Consider the following 13,988-nt stretch of genomic DNA (forward strand, 5'->3'; position numbering starts at 1 on the left):
CTACACCACATATGGTATAGAAAAACTTCTGGTTGTCCAAAAAACTATACCTTTAAATTTAATGCAGCCCTTTAACTCTAACCCCTGTCTATCCCTCTAGAAATCACAACACATTGTTCCTTAACTTATGCATTGGTGGTTATTGTTGTTGTTAAAGCTCTTTTTTGCAATAAATACAGTGGTTGTAATGAACTTTTCTAAGTATTTTCCCAAAACCTCCACACAGTAACTTAAATATGATAACACCAAAGAACAAACCAAATTTTTTGCAGTGTATTGCACCAAGTCCCACTCTGCTCTTCCTTTTCCTCTCATCTCAGCCCTTTCCTCCTCATGTTCCTTGATCACCACATCCTTCCTCTCAGAGGCAGATAAAGAGAGACTGACTCACACCCATGTCCAATTAGGCTGACATGTGACTGGACTCAGAGCAGGAATCCAGGATTTTCCCTCCTGCTGTGTCATTTTCATGGAGATGGCTCAGCCTGAGTCAACCTTTGACTTCCTCTACTGAATGTATAACCTGTCCATGGTCCATCTCAGAGTCTTTCTTACCTTTGGTCTATCTGGATTAACACATTATCTGATACCTGGAAGGAGTTATCTATGTTATATGTAAACTATCTCAATGTTATAGGTGAATATGTCCTTCTTGTCATGCTTACCTATACCATAGATATGTAGTCAGCTCTGCCTCACATCTCAGTCTTATTCCCAATCTCTGTATGTGTGGCTCTCTTTCCCTCTCATTTGGCCAGGTAACAGCACTCAGAGAGATGAGAACAAATATAACACCCACACTATTCCTTTACGTCAGTGGAGCAATTCTCCACCCAAAAACACTTTGACATAAAACAACTAACCTATCACATGCACGCACACAATCTAGAGTGTGTGCTGACAGTTCAACTCTCAACTCTCAAACAGTCGATGATGAGCAAGATCCAACAGTCGAGCACGGGACAAACACACAGAAAACAAGGCTCTACAGTAGCCTCTCGCTGCTCCTCTGCTCAGGAGTGGTGGGGAGGGGGGTGTCACTAGCAAGACAGTTCCCATGGCAACATTCAGGTGACTCACCAGCCGGTGATGCAGTTGCCGTGACAACCTGCAGCAGTGTGTAGTCGAGTGAAAGGGGTGAATGCATCCGTGGGTGTTTGTTGTCGTGGGTGCAGAGGCACAACGCCGCAGACCAAACAAGCGGTGAGCAAACAGAACTGACTGAAAGGTCAAAGGCCGAGGGATTAGCTCATGCTAGAAACAGATTAGAAAACAGTGTGGATGACAGTGAAAAGGTACACCGAATCAGGTATAAATCGCTGAATGGTTGCTGCTTTAGTTATAAACGCATTTTTAGACTGAAAGAAGTTAGAAGTTACTCAGAGAGCAGTGCAAATACAATATTTGCACTGCTTCTCAAGAAGTACACCCATGCCTGGAAGAAGATTTTTTAGCAATCAGTAATACACTTTCAGTTCAATTCAGTTTTATTTACACAGTGCCAAATCACAAGAAGGTAGAGACCCTACAGTAATACAGAGAAAACCCCAAGAACCAAACAACTACTTTTGAGGAACCATTTGGTGACAGTGGAAAGGAAAAGCTCAGTTTTAAATAGGAAAAAAACCTCAATCAGAACCAGGCTCAGAGAGGGGCAGCCATCTGACATCAGCAGTTTGAGGTGATGGGCAGAAGACAGAATAGAAGATACATTGTGAAAGAGAGAGATGCAACGCGATCAATATTCTACATCAACTATTTCGTTTTAACACCCAAATCTAGCAGCTGACCACTTTCTATTAATGTCAGTATTGAATGTGGAAGATGCCATTAGATATTTATCAATGAACCCTAGTCAATGCATTTTAATTATTTCAGTTGTTTGCAGAAACAGTTATTTAGCTCACGGATAAAATATTTATTTCCACCTGCTCCTAGACTAAAAGGAACCTCAATATTTAGGAATATAAACGAGCAACTGTTTGCATATGATATTAATTAGTTATTAATTTGCTCCAACCCACGTTTTTTTGTAGATTTAAACTACAGTAACAGTAACAGACTCTGGGTGCTAATCTGGCAATGAAAACCTCTGTAATATGAAAAGATGGCAGTCCTAAGCTGTTGAGCAGCAGTTGAAATTATATACAAAGCAAGGCAACAGAAGCATCTGCTCTCCATGCACAGTGATAAACAGGCCTCTATTCTAACTTGGGAATATATTTTAAATTAAAGTTTCAACTTTTGATACGATGTCAATTAAATATTGAGTTCCAATCGTTGGTAAGCTTTTTGTTGACAAAGCTGAAGCAGCAGCAGGATCTATAAAGATTTTAAGGTTATGTTTATGAGGTGATAAAGACAGGATGAAAATGAAGTACACAAATTAAAAGTACGTTTTAGGAACTAATTATTACTGGGGAGTGGAAAATTAAAATAGAAACTCAGACCTCATCTGTATATTACCCTGATACTAACATCTAATCTCGGTCATCAATTTTAAAAATCAGCTAAGCTGCCTTAAATAAATGAAGACCAACAAAAGCCACCATATTTTTAACAATGCATGTATCCCAAACACTGCAGTGACATTAACGCCATAACGCAGCAAATCTCCGTTAACGAGTTACCGCGGATCGCCCTGTGCGTGGGGCTGGACGGCGTCAACACGTTAACAAGCTAACTGCGCTAATGCACTAATTCCCACCAATTGAGCATTGCGTGGCACATCCACCATACTGTTTTACTTTTGTCGATGACGCGCTTACCATCAGGGTCATGCTTCACATGAAAACCAAGATAGTTCCAAACGCCAGATCTGAATGAGGGTGGCGGAGGTTCAATTACGAGCTTAGCTTCTGTCTTGCTAGCTTGCGCTGCGCTCAGTGGATCTGCACTCAACAGTGCAGCCTAGGCGGAGTAGGCGAACGCAGATTCACTGAGCGCTCAACACAGACAGCATCGTCAGAAGAAAAGTTGATAAAATAAATAAAATTTTTTGTATTGTTCGATACATATGCGTACCGAACCGAAAGCACTGTATCGAACGGTTCAATACTGATACGAGTATTGTTGCACCCCTAAATAAAACCTACACTTACTGGCTACTTTCTTGCCCAAATATCCAATCAGCCAATCACATGGCAGCAACTCAATGTATTTAGGCATGCAGACATGGTTAAGACATCAAGTTCAAACAGAGCATCAGAATGGGGACTTTAAGTGACTTTAAACACAGCATGGTTGTTGGCACCAGACAGACTGGTTTGAGTACTTCACAAACTGCTCATCTACTGGGATTTTTCCACACAACCATCTCAAGGACTTAAAGAGAATGGCCTAAAAAAAGAGAAAATATCCAGTCAGTGACAGCACTCTTGGTAACGCTTTAACCCTCTCGACCCAGGCATTGCCAATTTGCAACAGTTAAAAACTAACAACCCGATTACCCCACATACATATTTAATGAGTTTTTTTTACTCAGAAGTACCACTGCAGGACTTGGTTGTGCATTAGCAACAAAAAGTTTAATTTGAGCCTGAGAGGGTTAAGAGTGCAGAAGAGAATGTTCAGACTGCTTCAAACTGATAGAAAGAAAGCACTAGCTCAAATAACCACTATATACAACCAATGAATGCAGAGGAGCATATTTGAACACCAGGTGCCACTCCTGCCAGCTAAGGCTTGAACTGAGCCTTCAATTCACATTGCGCAACAGAACACTGAAAAACTGCTGCCTGGTCTGATGGGTCTCATTTTCAGCATGGGCACAATTTGGTGTAAAGAACAGGAAAGCATGGATCCATCATGCCTTTTATCAAAAGTTCATGCTGCTGCTGGTGGTGGTGTAACAGTGTGGGGGATATTTTCTTGACACTGAACGTTTTTTACCTTAGTATTGTTGCTGACTGTGTAAACCCCTTTGTGACCACAGTGTGCTGGCAGAATATCTTGCCATCTCTCAAAGCTCAAATCATCTCAAAATGGTTTCTTGAACATGATAATGAGTACACAGTACTCGCACAGTCACCAGATCCCAGGGGTGGAATAGGATGTTCACATCATGGATGTGTAGCATCATGTTAATTCAGACCAAAATCTCTGAGGAACGTTTCCAGTACTTGAAAATGTGCCATGAAGAATGAAGCCAATTCTGAAGGCAAACTTGGGTCCAACCTGGTACTAGCAAGGTGTATCTAATAATGTGTCTAAAGTCTTAGATATTCAAGTAAGTATTATATTTACATAACCTAAATAAAAGGACACCTAAGTTTATAAATGCAAGTTACTGGACTGTTTTAGTATTTTAGGTGCCAGATACATGTGTAGCTATCCTACCATTGCGTGGACAGGCGTTGAGTCGTTGATTGATATCAAGAGAGGAGGGTTTGCGTGTGACAGCGGTGGTCACAGACTCATACGGGTTGTCCTCGTCTTCTGGAAGGAAAACATCCAGCGAAGGAGAAGTGACGATCTCTGCCGAACGCTTTGAATCCTGGGAGGGAGAAGAAGAAAAAAAAAAAAAAAAAAAAAAAAAAAAAACACGGAAAGAGAAATGGTAGGGTAGTTTGTTAAACATATCATAATAGCCACCAACAAGAAAAATCTGATAGCTGTTTTTCTTTACACCACCATAATTTTACATGTTTTATTCAAATGATTCCACTGGAAGCTACCAGCCGCACTCCATTCATTATAAGACAAACACCACTAATTACATCATTAATTATGTACTTCAGACAAACTGGTATTATACCCTTCCAGAGACCCATAGATGATGTGTCATGTTAATGAATGGTCTTTGAAAAGGGAAGTGAAGAAGCCTCTGATTGAGTCCAGCCAGGAATTCTTATTTTGTGACTTTTTAAAAGCAAGAGAGGGCAGATTTTTATTTTTTTTTAAGACAAAAAGAGGTCTGTTAAGGGGCTAAAGTTCTTTTTGTTTGCCTTGGCCTGAGGTGCTTCATTACAAACAACAAAGGAAAATAACCACATCAGATCAGTAATGCGAGTTCAGCTCAAGGCTATCATTCAAGTCCAACTGTGTTCACACAATTGGATTATCATCAAAGGTTTAGGCCAGTCTTCTCTTAAAATAAAGGGTTGGGAAAAGTTTGAAGTTTCCTCGTTTCTTTAAAATCCGAAAGTCACTTTGGGGTTTTGTCCTCAATGTGATCGACAAGACTTTCCTGGAGCTTTTCCTTAACACAAAAGAGACAACTTTTCTCCCATATAATTGCTGTAACATTACTGCAGTTTTTACTTTAATCTTTGAAGGCTTAATGTGACGAATCTCATGAACGTGATCAAAATCCTTTAATAATAGGATAGGATAACCAAAGCCAAACCCTAACCTTGAAGTACAAACATACAAGGGGATACAAAAGCTTTATTTCAACTTATTAAATGTTGAGAGAGCAGGCTGCTGATCTTCTGATGGTGCAATAGCTTCAGGGTATGATCACATGGCGTGAAAATATTTATGCGTAAAAGAGGAAAGGAGTCACTAAGAAAAAGAGGACAGAGTTCATACATTAAAGGTAAAAAAAAAAAAAAGGCAGAATTAACCTGGAAATTTTTAATTGTTAGTTTTTCTGTTTGAAATACAAATTAAATTAATAAATAAATCAAAATCCAATTATTTGCAGGGTAAAAATAGCAGCGAAGTAAATGATTATCTTGATAGGCAAGGTTTTTAAGATGCACCTTGTGCAAGGGTTTACCCCTAACCCAGCTGAGGTTTCAAGTGTGAGAAATGAAATCAGCAAAACTTCATAACAAAGACAAAAAAGTTGTGTGAAAAAGAACAAGATACATCTTAACTGCTTTAACAGGAATTAAGAGCGCAAGCAGCAACCATAGTCAGCAGGTGTGTGTTAACATAATGCCACAATCTTCCCAGGAGTGAACATATCAGCAAAGTCACCCCAAGGTTAGACAATGCTCTGAGAAACTGCAAAAGTGTGTAAAGACAGCATTATGGGCAGCCCCCAGCAGCCAAGGTCTATTGGGTTTAGTCACCTGACCCAGCCCTGACTATAAGCTTTATCAAAAGGAAATGTTTTAAGCCTAATCTTAAAAATAGAATTCAAACTGGGAGCTGGTTCCACAGAAGAGAGGAGTAAAAGCTGAAGACAGCACGGCTTACGTTTGAAAAGTTGGATTTAAACAAACTACCTACTATTTTTGGAGTAATGTCCATAATGTTTGGCCATAATGCCCAGCACCATATATAGTAAAAACAAATATGAGCATATTAAAACTATTTAGCAAAATAACGAAGGTTAATAGAGGAGGACACAGGCTTGTTTGAAGTCCGCTATATACCAAAGTATTCTAGTGTCAAATGTGAGGCCATCTGTTTAAAAGCCAAAGCCTGGCCAAATTTGGGTCATGCAGCAGGACAGAGATCCCAAGCACAGCACGAATTGCAATGGCAAAGTTAAACTTACGACCTCAACTTCATTGAGATGCTGTGACGGGAACTGTGCATAAATGAATGCCCACAAACCTCAATGAACTGAAACAATACTGTAAAGAAGAGTGGACCAAAATACCTTCACAATGATGTGAGAGATAAGTTCAAGTCGCTATTGCTAAAGGTGGCTCAAGGCTCAAGTGTCTTAAGGGTATTTGCAAACATTAAACTTTTGTCTTTGTAACATTTTTAACTTATTTAACGGACAACTAGTTTAGGTCTAAGGAATAGGGGAGTCCTTATTTCCATTCACAAATTTAACTTCTATCCTAATCAAACACATGAACTTGTTTGCCTCTACTATCTCTCTTTAGTGTTACGGCCCGGCTCTGCTAGGCGGCAGCGGACGTAACATAAACGAGCCCAGAGACCAAGGAGTTAGATAGGACGACAGACATAAGGTTTATTAACACAACTGAAATCCGTTAGTGAAACAACTCACTAGGCAGCAGAGAAACTTTAAACAAACACCACGATTAATAACACCAGTAGAGCACTGCTCTACTAAACGTCTCGCAGGAGGCAACACAAAACACAGGCAAAAGGCAAAAGGGAGGGACTCTCTGTACAGTCTGTTCAAATCAACAAGTCCCTCGACGAATGAAGACTCCTCAGCCTTTTATACTATCAGGTAACTGCAGTCAGCTGTGTCACTTGTCATAACTGCAGACAGCTGTGTCACTTGTCCGCCGTACTCCAGGCTCCTGCGGGAGCCAATGGTGTGTGTAGTCTGACAGGCTCGGATCCGCATGAAGTTGGGGCGGGCATATGTCCGGGCAGTTGGCACATCCCCGAATAAACAGGTGTATTCCCTAATTAAGGCAATTAGGCCCTCTTGCTGCTCTGACATCAGATGCCCAAGCAAACCCGGCAATGCTTTTAGCATTTCAGAGTTAGACAAACGGGGTCTAGAACAGGTGGGATAACATAGTTTTAACCCATCACCCCCATCCGCCCCTCCTTCCTCCTGGTGGCTTACCTGCAATCTGACATACATGGCAACTGTTGCAAAATTTAGAAACATCACGCTTCATACCAGGCCAAAAGAAATGTTTTAATAGTAGCTGGTATGTTTTTGTGATGCCCAAGTGTCCTGACCACTGGCTTTCATGGGCAAGGGCCAGGATCTTCTGCCGGTACGCAGAGGGCACTACAATCTGCTTGACCTTACTCCAATCTGCACCTTCTGCACCTGGTGGAGACCACTGACGCATTAGAACATCATGTTCTATGAAATAGGCTTGTTGCTCCTTTTTGGCTTGCTCAGCACTTACCATACGTTTGAAACAGCTCTTTATTGTTTCATCAGCTAATTGAGCTGCTGACAGCTGGTCTCTAGTCAAGGGCAGTACGGAGTCCTTAGGAAATGGATCAGGCTCCGTAACATTAGGTTTCTCTCTAGTCCGTTAACAGAGCCAGGTTGGATTTTCTTTTCCCATTTCCCCAAAATAAAAGGTTAGAAATCCAAACTTGCACAATAAACTTAAAAGGTTCCTCTTGATTATTTCTTATCCGCCCCTTAATAGAAATTACAGGATACTCTTCATTCAATTCTCTCAATAAGTGCTGTTGGACACATTTGTGAGCCTTATTGTAATTCACTCTGACTAAACTGCAGACTGCAGAATGCCTGAAATGTCATTTGCATATTAAATGAGACAGATCATTGATTTTTAGCAAAATGAGGCTTGCAGCATTTTGAAAATCAGCTCTCATTTGAATAATTTAGAATCATAAATAAGGAAATGTTTCTGTGGGACCTTTATATAACAGCCTTGCTCTCTGGGTGTTTCAGGAAAATTTCAGATTGCACTTTGTTGCGGCGCTGGTGAAAAGGTTGAGCCCCAAAGGGCTCAGATAGAGAGCTGAAGCCCAAAAGGTCCATTATCTGTGAGGCAGATGTGTACCAAGAAAGAATGAAAAACAAGAGAGAGTGATGTGAAGCAGGGGAAAAGGTTACAGGGGCGAGCGTCATTTCAGCCAAAAAGACAAAACATTTCTTTCCAGCGACTCAGCCTCTGGATGTCTGTCCTTTCCCTTAGACTCCATCATCATTTCTGAAGTGTCACTTGGCAACCTTCTCCAAGTTGTACTCTTACTAATGGGATCAGTGGTGAACGCTTCACTGTGTGTGTGGCTGCCCCTGTTCTCACCATTGCTTCATACATATTTCTAAACCCAATGACTTCATCTTTCCGTTCCTCTTCTCCTAATCTCTTTTCTAATTCAACAGCCATTACTCTTCTTGTCAGCATCTGCTACTACATTACCCACACTGCACCAGGCCATCAATCACACACTGAGCACACTCAAAACTGATTAATCATTCTAGCTTACAGAGCAATCAGTCCTTTGATGATTTCTCTCGCTCACATCTTCTGCACTCAGTCTGGGATTTATTTCACACCCCACTTCATTAAAAGGCCCACAAACTCAAAGTCCCTTGTTTTTTCTACCCCTTTTCCATCTCCATCAGCACTCGATTAGGCCGCCATTACCACTAATCCAGTCAGACTTATGCGCCTTCAGTCCACAGGTGGCCCCGTCTCGGCTGACAGATTTGACGTGACAGCCTGGTTAGCTAGAGATTTCCCTCACGGAGCTGAAGGAAAGGTTGAGAGCACTCCAGTACAGCCATAAAGAGCCATTTCTGAGACATAAAGATTATTTTGACCATTAAAGGTGCAACAAATCATGTTCACATTGATTTTAAGACCGTACCAAACCATAACCACATATGGGTTTACACACCTCTATACCCCAAACCTTTATCAGCTTCACAGTAGAGCTGACGCTTTAATTTTTTTCTGATACGTCTCAAAGGTTATTGGATCAATTCAGATTGCAACAGCTATAGAAGTATAAAGGTGTTTTTGGTTTTTGTGATAGATTTACACTAGAAATAAAAGCTTGTTTCATAGAAAACATATAACAGTAACATATTCTCCCATTGAAAATAATTGCATTCAGAACAGGGCTGAGAACTGTTTTAAAAAGTAGCCTCTAAACGTTTATGGAAGATTCCACTTTTTATCTATTGTAAAACTCATTTTTGTCACTACACAGTCATGAGTAAAAATCAGGAAGCAAAACTTGTCATTATTACTGCAATAGCTTCTAAAAGCACAACCTGATTACTGCCTTTCTGCATGTATACATTGATTTACAACCTGGGGCCTCATTTATGTCACCGCATGTATGCTTACAGCAATCGGGCTGATTACTTCACAGCAACAATCAGTGGTACCCCTTACCCCGGGCTATAATATGAAAATGGAAGTTTGGTAGATGAATGCAATTTATTTATTTATTTATTATATATTGTTATGGTAAATCTCACCTTCCTTGTGATTGGTGCCCATCACCAGCATTGTAATGACTGTATGAGAGCTGTCACTGGATTTATTTCCAGACTTGGCTAATTCACACAACCCATTGATTCATGATCCAAATGAGAATATGGCTGAAATGATTCATTTTTTTTACGCATTGTTTGTTTTCAAATCACAACTGAGATTCCCATTAAAGCTGTCACTTTCTGTTATAAAGCTGATGGCTCCACTGCTTTAACTTGGAAAGATTTGCCATGTTTTCTGAAGAGCTGCCTACTCTCCCAGATTTGTGCCACAAATCAGTGTAGTGTTTCTCCTGACAAACCTGACTTTCAGCATCGCCATCACACTTTTACTGCCTCAGTATTGATCTTCTGGGGTCCAGTAAAATCTCACTTTTTAATTTTTTTTTAAGAGGCTCTACCTTTTGCGGTGGATTCGTTTAGATTGATGGTAAATGGAAAAAAAAGAGTTGACTTTTTCTTTAAAGAAGCAGCAAAATAGGCAACAAAAACATGCAATAATACAAACAAAAACCATCAGAATTGAGGTATACTATCATTGAAGTGACTAGTCAGTCTGTCAGGAAGGCAGCTGCTGAAAAGTAGATGGCATAATTTAATGTTTAAATAAATTTAACTGACTTTTTTGCATTACAAAATAAGTAAAGAAATAACTGGGATTTGAATAATGGGGAGCTGCGCTCATCTAGCACTGTGTCTAGCAACAATCCTGGCTTTACATGTAAGTACTGGTCACGGCAGATGGCCGCCCCTCCCTGAGCCTGGTTCTGCTGGAGGTTCCTTCCTATTAAAAGGGAGTTTTTCCTTCCCACTGTCGCCAAAGTGCTTACTCATAGGGGATTATTTGATTGTTGGGGTTCTCATTGTATGTATTATTGTAGGGTCTACCTTACAATGTATAGCACCTTGTGGTGACTGTTGTTGTGATTTGGCGCTGTATAAATAAAATTGAATTGAATTGAAGTATATTTACAATCACATAAGGCAGAAGTTTAACATATGCTTCTGTTGAATCATATAGAGAATTATAGATAAAGATAATTTTTTACTGTTATGTGACTGACAGCTAGTAAACTTACAACTTACGGATTTAAATTTAAGGGGAAAAATTATCCTCAAACATCAGGAATTCCTCTGCTTGCATTCTCCATTGCAGGCCCTCTTAGCTGTTCCCATAGCTGGCATCATTACAAAAAGAATTTGGGCACTTTGTGTTAGAGCCCTGCAACTGTGGATGTCTTTACAAGAAGAACTGGGGAGAGCAGACTTTGCATCTTCTTATAAAGCCATGGCTGCTGGAGACACCTAGGTGGAGTAGTCATTACTGTCATACATGTTTAAACTCTGGAAAATCAGGCACATGCAAAGTTGGTGTAATAAAATGTAGCATCTCCATGGACGAGCTCGTGCAGCTACAAAAATCATCTCAGCAAGGAGCGATCAACATTGGACCATTAGTCATACCTCAAAACGTATTTTTACGTAAAGTTGTTCTTGGTTGTTGTTTTTCTATAAGGATTGTTTTCTTATTCATTTATTTGTATTGTATTGACCTCACTGCCATATTATTTACCCTGTTTGTCCAAGTCTTATTCTGCTCTTACTTGCTTTTGTTTTAACTGTGTTTAATTTTCATTTTGATTCTCGATTTTCAATCAGTGGCATTTCAATTTATTCTGCAAAGCATTTTGGATCTATGTTTTGAAAATTGAAGCATTATTATTACTATTAGTAGGAATGTAATCATACCAAAGGGGTTTTTCAGTGGGTCAGATTTGCCAGGAAATGCATGAGATTGCTCCAAAGCGCGAAGCTGGGAGGGGGCAGTACTTTAGAGCGAACGAAGATAAAGCTTTCCGAGTTACTGTTCACTTCCAGTGAACAGAGGTCCAAAACGAAACAGAGACAAGTGGAACCATTGTCTTTTTAAAAGGAAGTGTCAGAGTTCATAGGAAATTCAGTTGTGATCTGAAAATAAATAACTCGCATGGTAAATTTTGGTGGGAAAAGTTATGAATAATCTCAGCTACTGTCTCCATTGTTCACAGGAACAACGAGGATGTCATTCTGTATTCCAGAGCTTTTGAAACGCTACGAGCGGAGTCACACTGATTAATAGATGCACTGAAGAAAAGCATATGACAAAATCTCCAGAAAGAAATAATGAAAGCTTTGCCCCACTAGCATCTGAAGGGAGGAAAAAACAAAATGAAAAGAAGTGATGGTGAAAACTGAAAGAATGGCAATAGTTAGAACTGTAACTAAATGTATTCCTTAAATGAATACAGGTATAAATAATCAATAATTGTATTGAAAAAGACTTATTTTTGTGCTGTAACTTGTGCTATACCCTTTGCTACCAGGTATAGCTACATTTCTCTCTTTCACTTCTACATCACCTTTTATTATTCCTGTTAAATCTCCAGCGTCCACCCTGGCTGCTTTGGCAGAAACAAGGCAAAAGAAAGGAGGTCAAATCTGACAGGTGTAATAAAAACCACAGCTTTGGATAAGACTAGAAACAGACAGCGAAAAGAGAAGGGAGAGGAAAACACAGGTAGATCAAAAGGACGCCAGGATCCTACTCAACACTTACTTTGGAGTTTGTGTCAGCGAATCCCGAGGAGATGAGCACGAGACAGAGAGACAGAGCGGGAAGAGGAAAATGACTTTGTGCTCAGGAACAGAAGCAGAGGAAGTGGGAGTGCGGTAAGTTAGGAGAAAGGATTTCCTCACGCACAAAGACGAAAAATGCACAGAAATGGGAGGCAACTCAGACAACGTGCTTGTTTTTTCTACACTAAAGTAAGCCAAAGAGAGACAAGAAAGCAAGCAATCCGGCTTCACTGAAGAGAGCAACAAACTTAAAGTTTGAGCAAGTCTCTCTACAGCACATGTCCCACCTATCTCAAACAGGACAGTCGGTGCCGAGAAATCTTTCGACAGAAGCCTAGGAGCACCTGAATGTGGAGATGAAATTAATCCGGCAGGGTGACAGCAGGTTTAGCTACCTGATATTCTGATGGTATTCTCCCATTTGTCCCTGGAGGTGATGGGGGGGTCAAAAAGCTTTAAAATGTGGTCAAAAAGGCTTCACGCAGAGAAGTGTGTGCTGTGCCTCCAACAAACAGACACACTCGGTCTTCATTCATATCCCTCCCTCTCTCTCTCTCTCTCTCTCTATCTTAAAGGGAAGAGATAGGACAGAGAAACTTGTGTCTGAGCTGAACAGGAAGAGAGCAGACAAACAGAGGCCTCCTCTGGCCACTAATTAGCAGGTCGTATGCAGCTCCCATCCAACTGCCAGGCCAGATTAAACGTCTGACAGTGTGCGTTTTGGGTGTGTGTGTGTCTATGTGCCTCCACATGTGGCCAGAAGATTGTTTCTGATTATATCTGTGTAATAATGCAGTGTGGCATTTGTACGTGTCTGTCTGCTGCAGATACAGTTTGGTGGGGGTTTTATGCGTGTGTGATCATGTCAGAGCTTTCATGCATATTTTGTGTGTTTTTCTCTGATTGAGTTTACTCTCGTTATGTATAGCATTTGTGTGTGCGTGCCTGTTTGCATGTGCGCAGGCCTGATAACCCAACCAGGAAATGTGCTGTTGCTTCTGTTACATCCGAGGAACTTAAATCCCAAATCTCTCTTTTTCAGTTAAACCCAGCGCTGTACCACCCAACAGCCAATCCACCACCCCACACTGTACACAGAGTTCACAGGCCATCAGATATGAATAGACGCTATAATTTGCGGGCATTTCCTCATGGAGACCATTTGATTAGAAAGAAAGAGGAGGGGTGAACACAAGAAAGGACAAAGGACACTCTGAGGGCCTGAGGGGTGCGGTCAGTAGAGGATACCAATAAAGAAAAGAGACAGAACGTGAAGAAAAATTAAGGCAGTTCAAAACTGAATGGGTATGTTCTTCTTTCTTGATAATCAAACATTGACCAAAATCCCATCTGGCAACCTGCAGAATGCTGTAAAAAAAGCTGTATTTTAATTTTTTTTTAATCATTGCACAGGCACAATTGTATCCATTCTGTCAAAACTTCATCTCCATCTATGTGTTCTGTTGTGGGTTATGATTTGGGGGATTTGTTTCCCATACAATTCTACAAGAAAGCAATTAAGTACATCTCTAAAATTTCT

The 13,988-nt window shown here is 40.4% G+C and overlaps 1 protein-coding gene across 4 annotated transcripts in view; it reads right to left on the minus strand.

Annotated features, from left to right (window-relative positions):
• The window catches only part of anks1b (ankyrin repeat and sterile alpha motif domain containing 1B), a 285,379-nt gene that overhangs the window by 126,191 nt on the left and 145,200 nt on the right, over positions 1-13,988 (minus strand). For all 4 annotated transcript variants that reach the window (XM_080887590.1, XM_080887589.1, XM_080887594.1 and 1 more), the window contains one exon: positions 4,339-4,495. In XM_080887590.1, the coding sequence (XP_080743716.1) occupies positions 4,339-4,495 (157 nt within the window). The remainder of the gene's footprint in view (positions 1-4,338; positions 4,496-13,988) is intronic.

Source organism: Rhamphochromis sp. 'chilingali' (genome assembly GCF_963969265.1).
Source record: "Rhamphochromis sp. 'chilingali' genome assembly, chromosome: 7".
Taxonomy (NCBI): Eukaryota; Metazoa; Chordata; class Actinopteri; order Cichliformes; family Cichlidae; genus Rhamphochromis; species Rhamphochromis sp. 'chilingali'.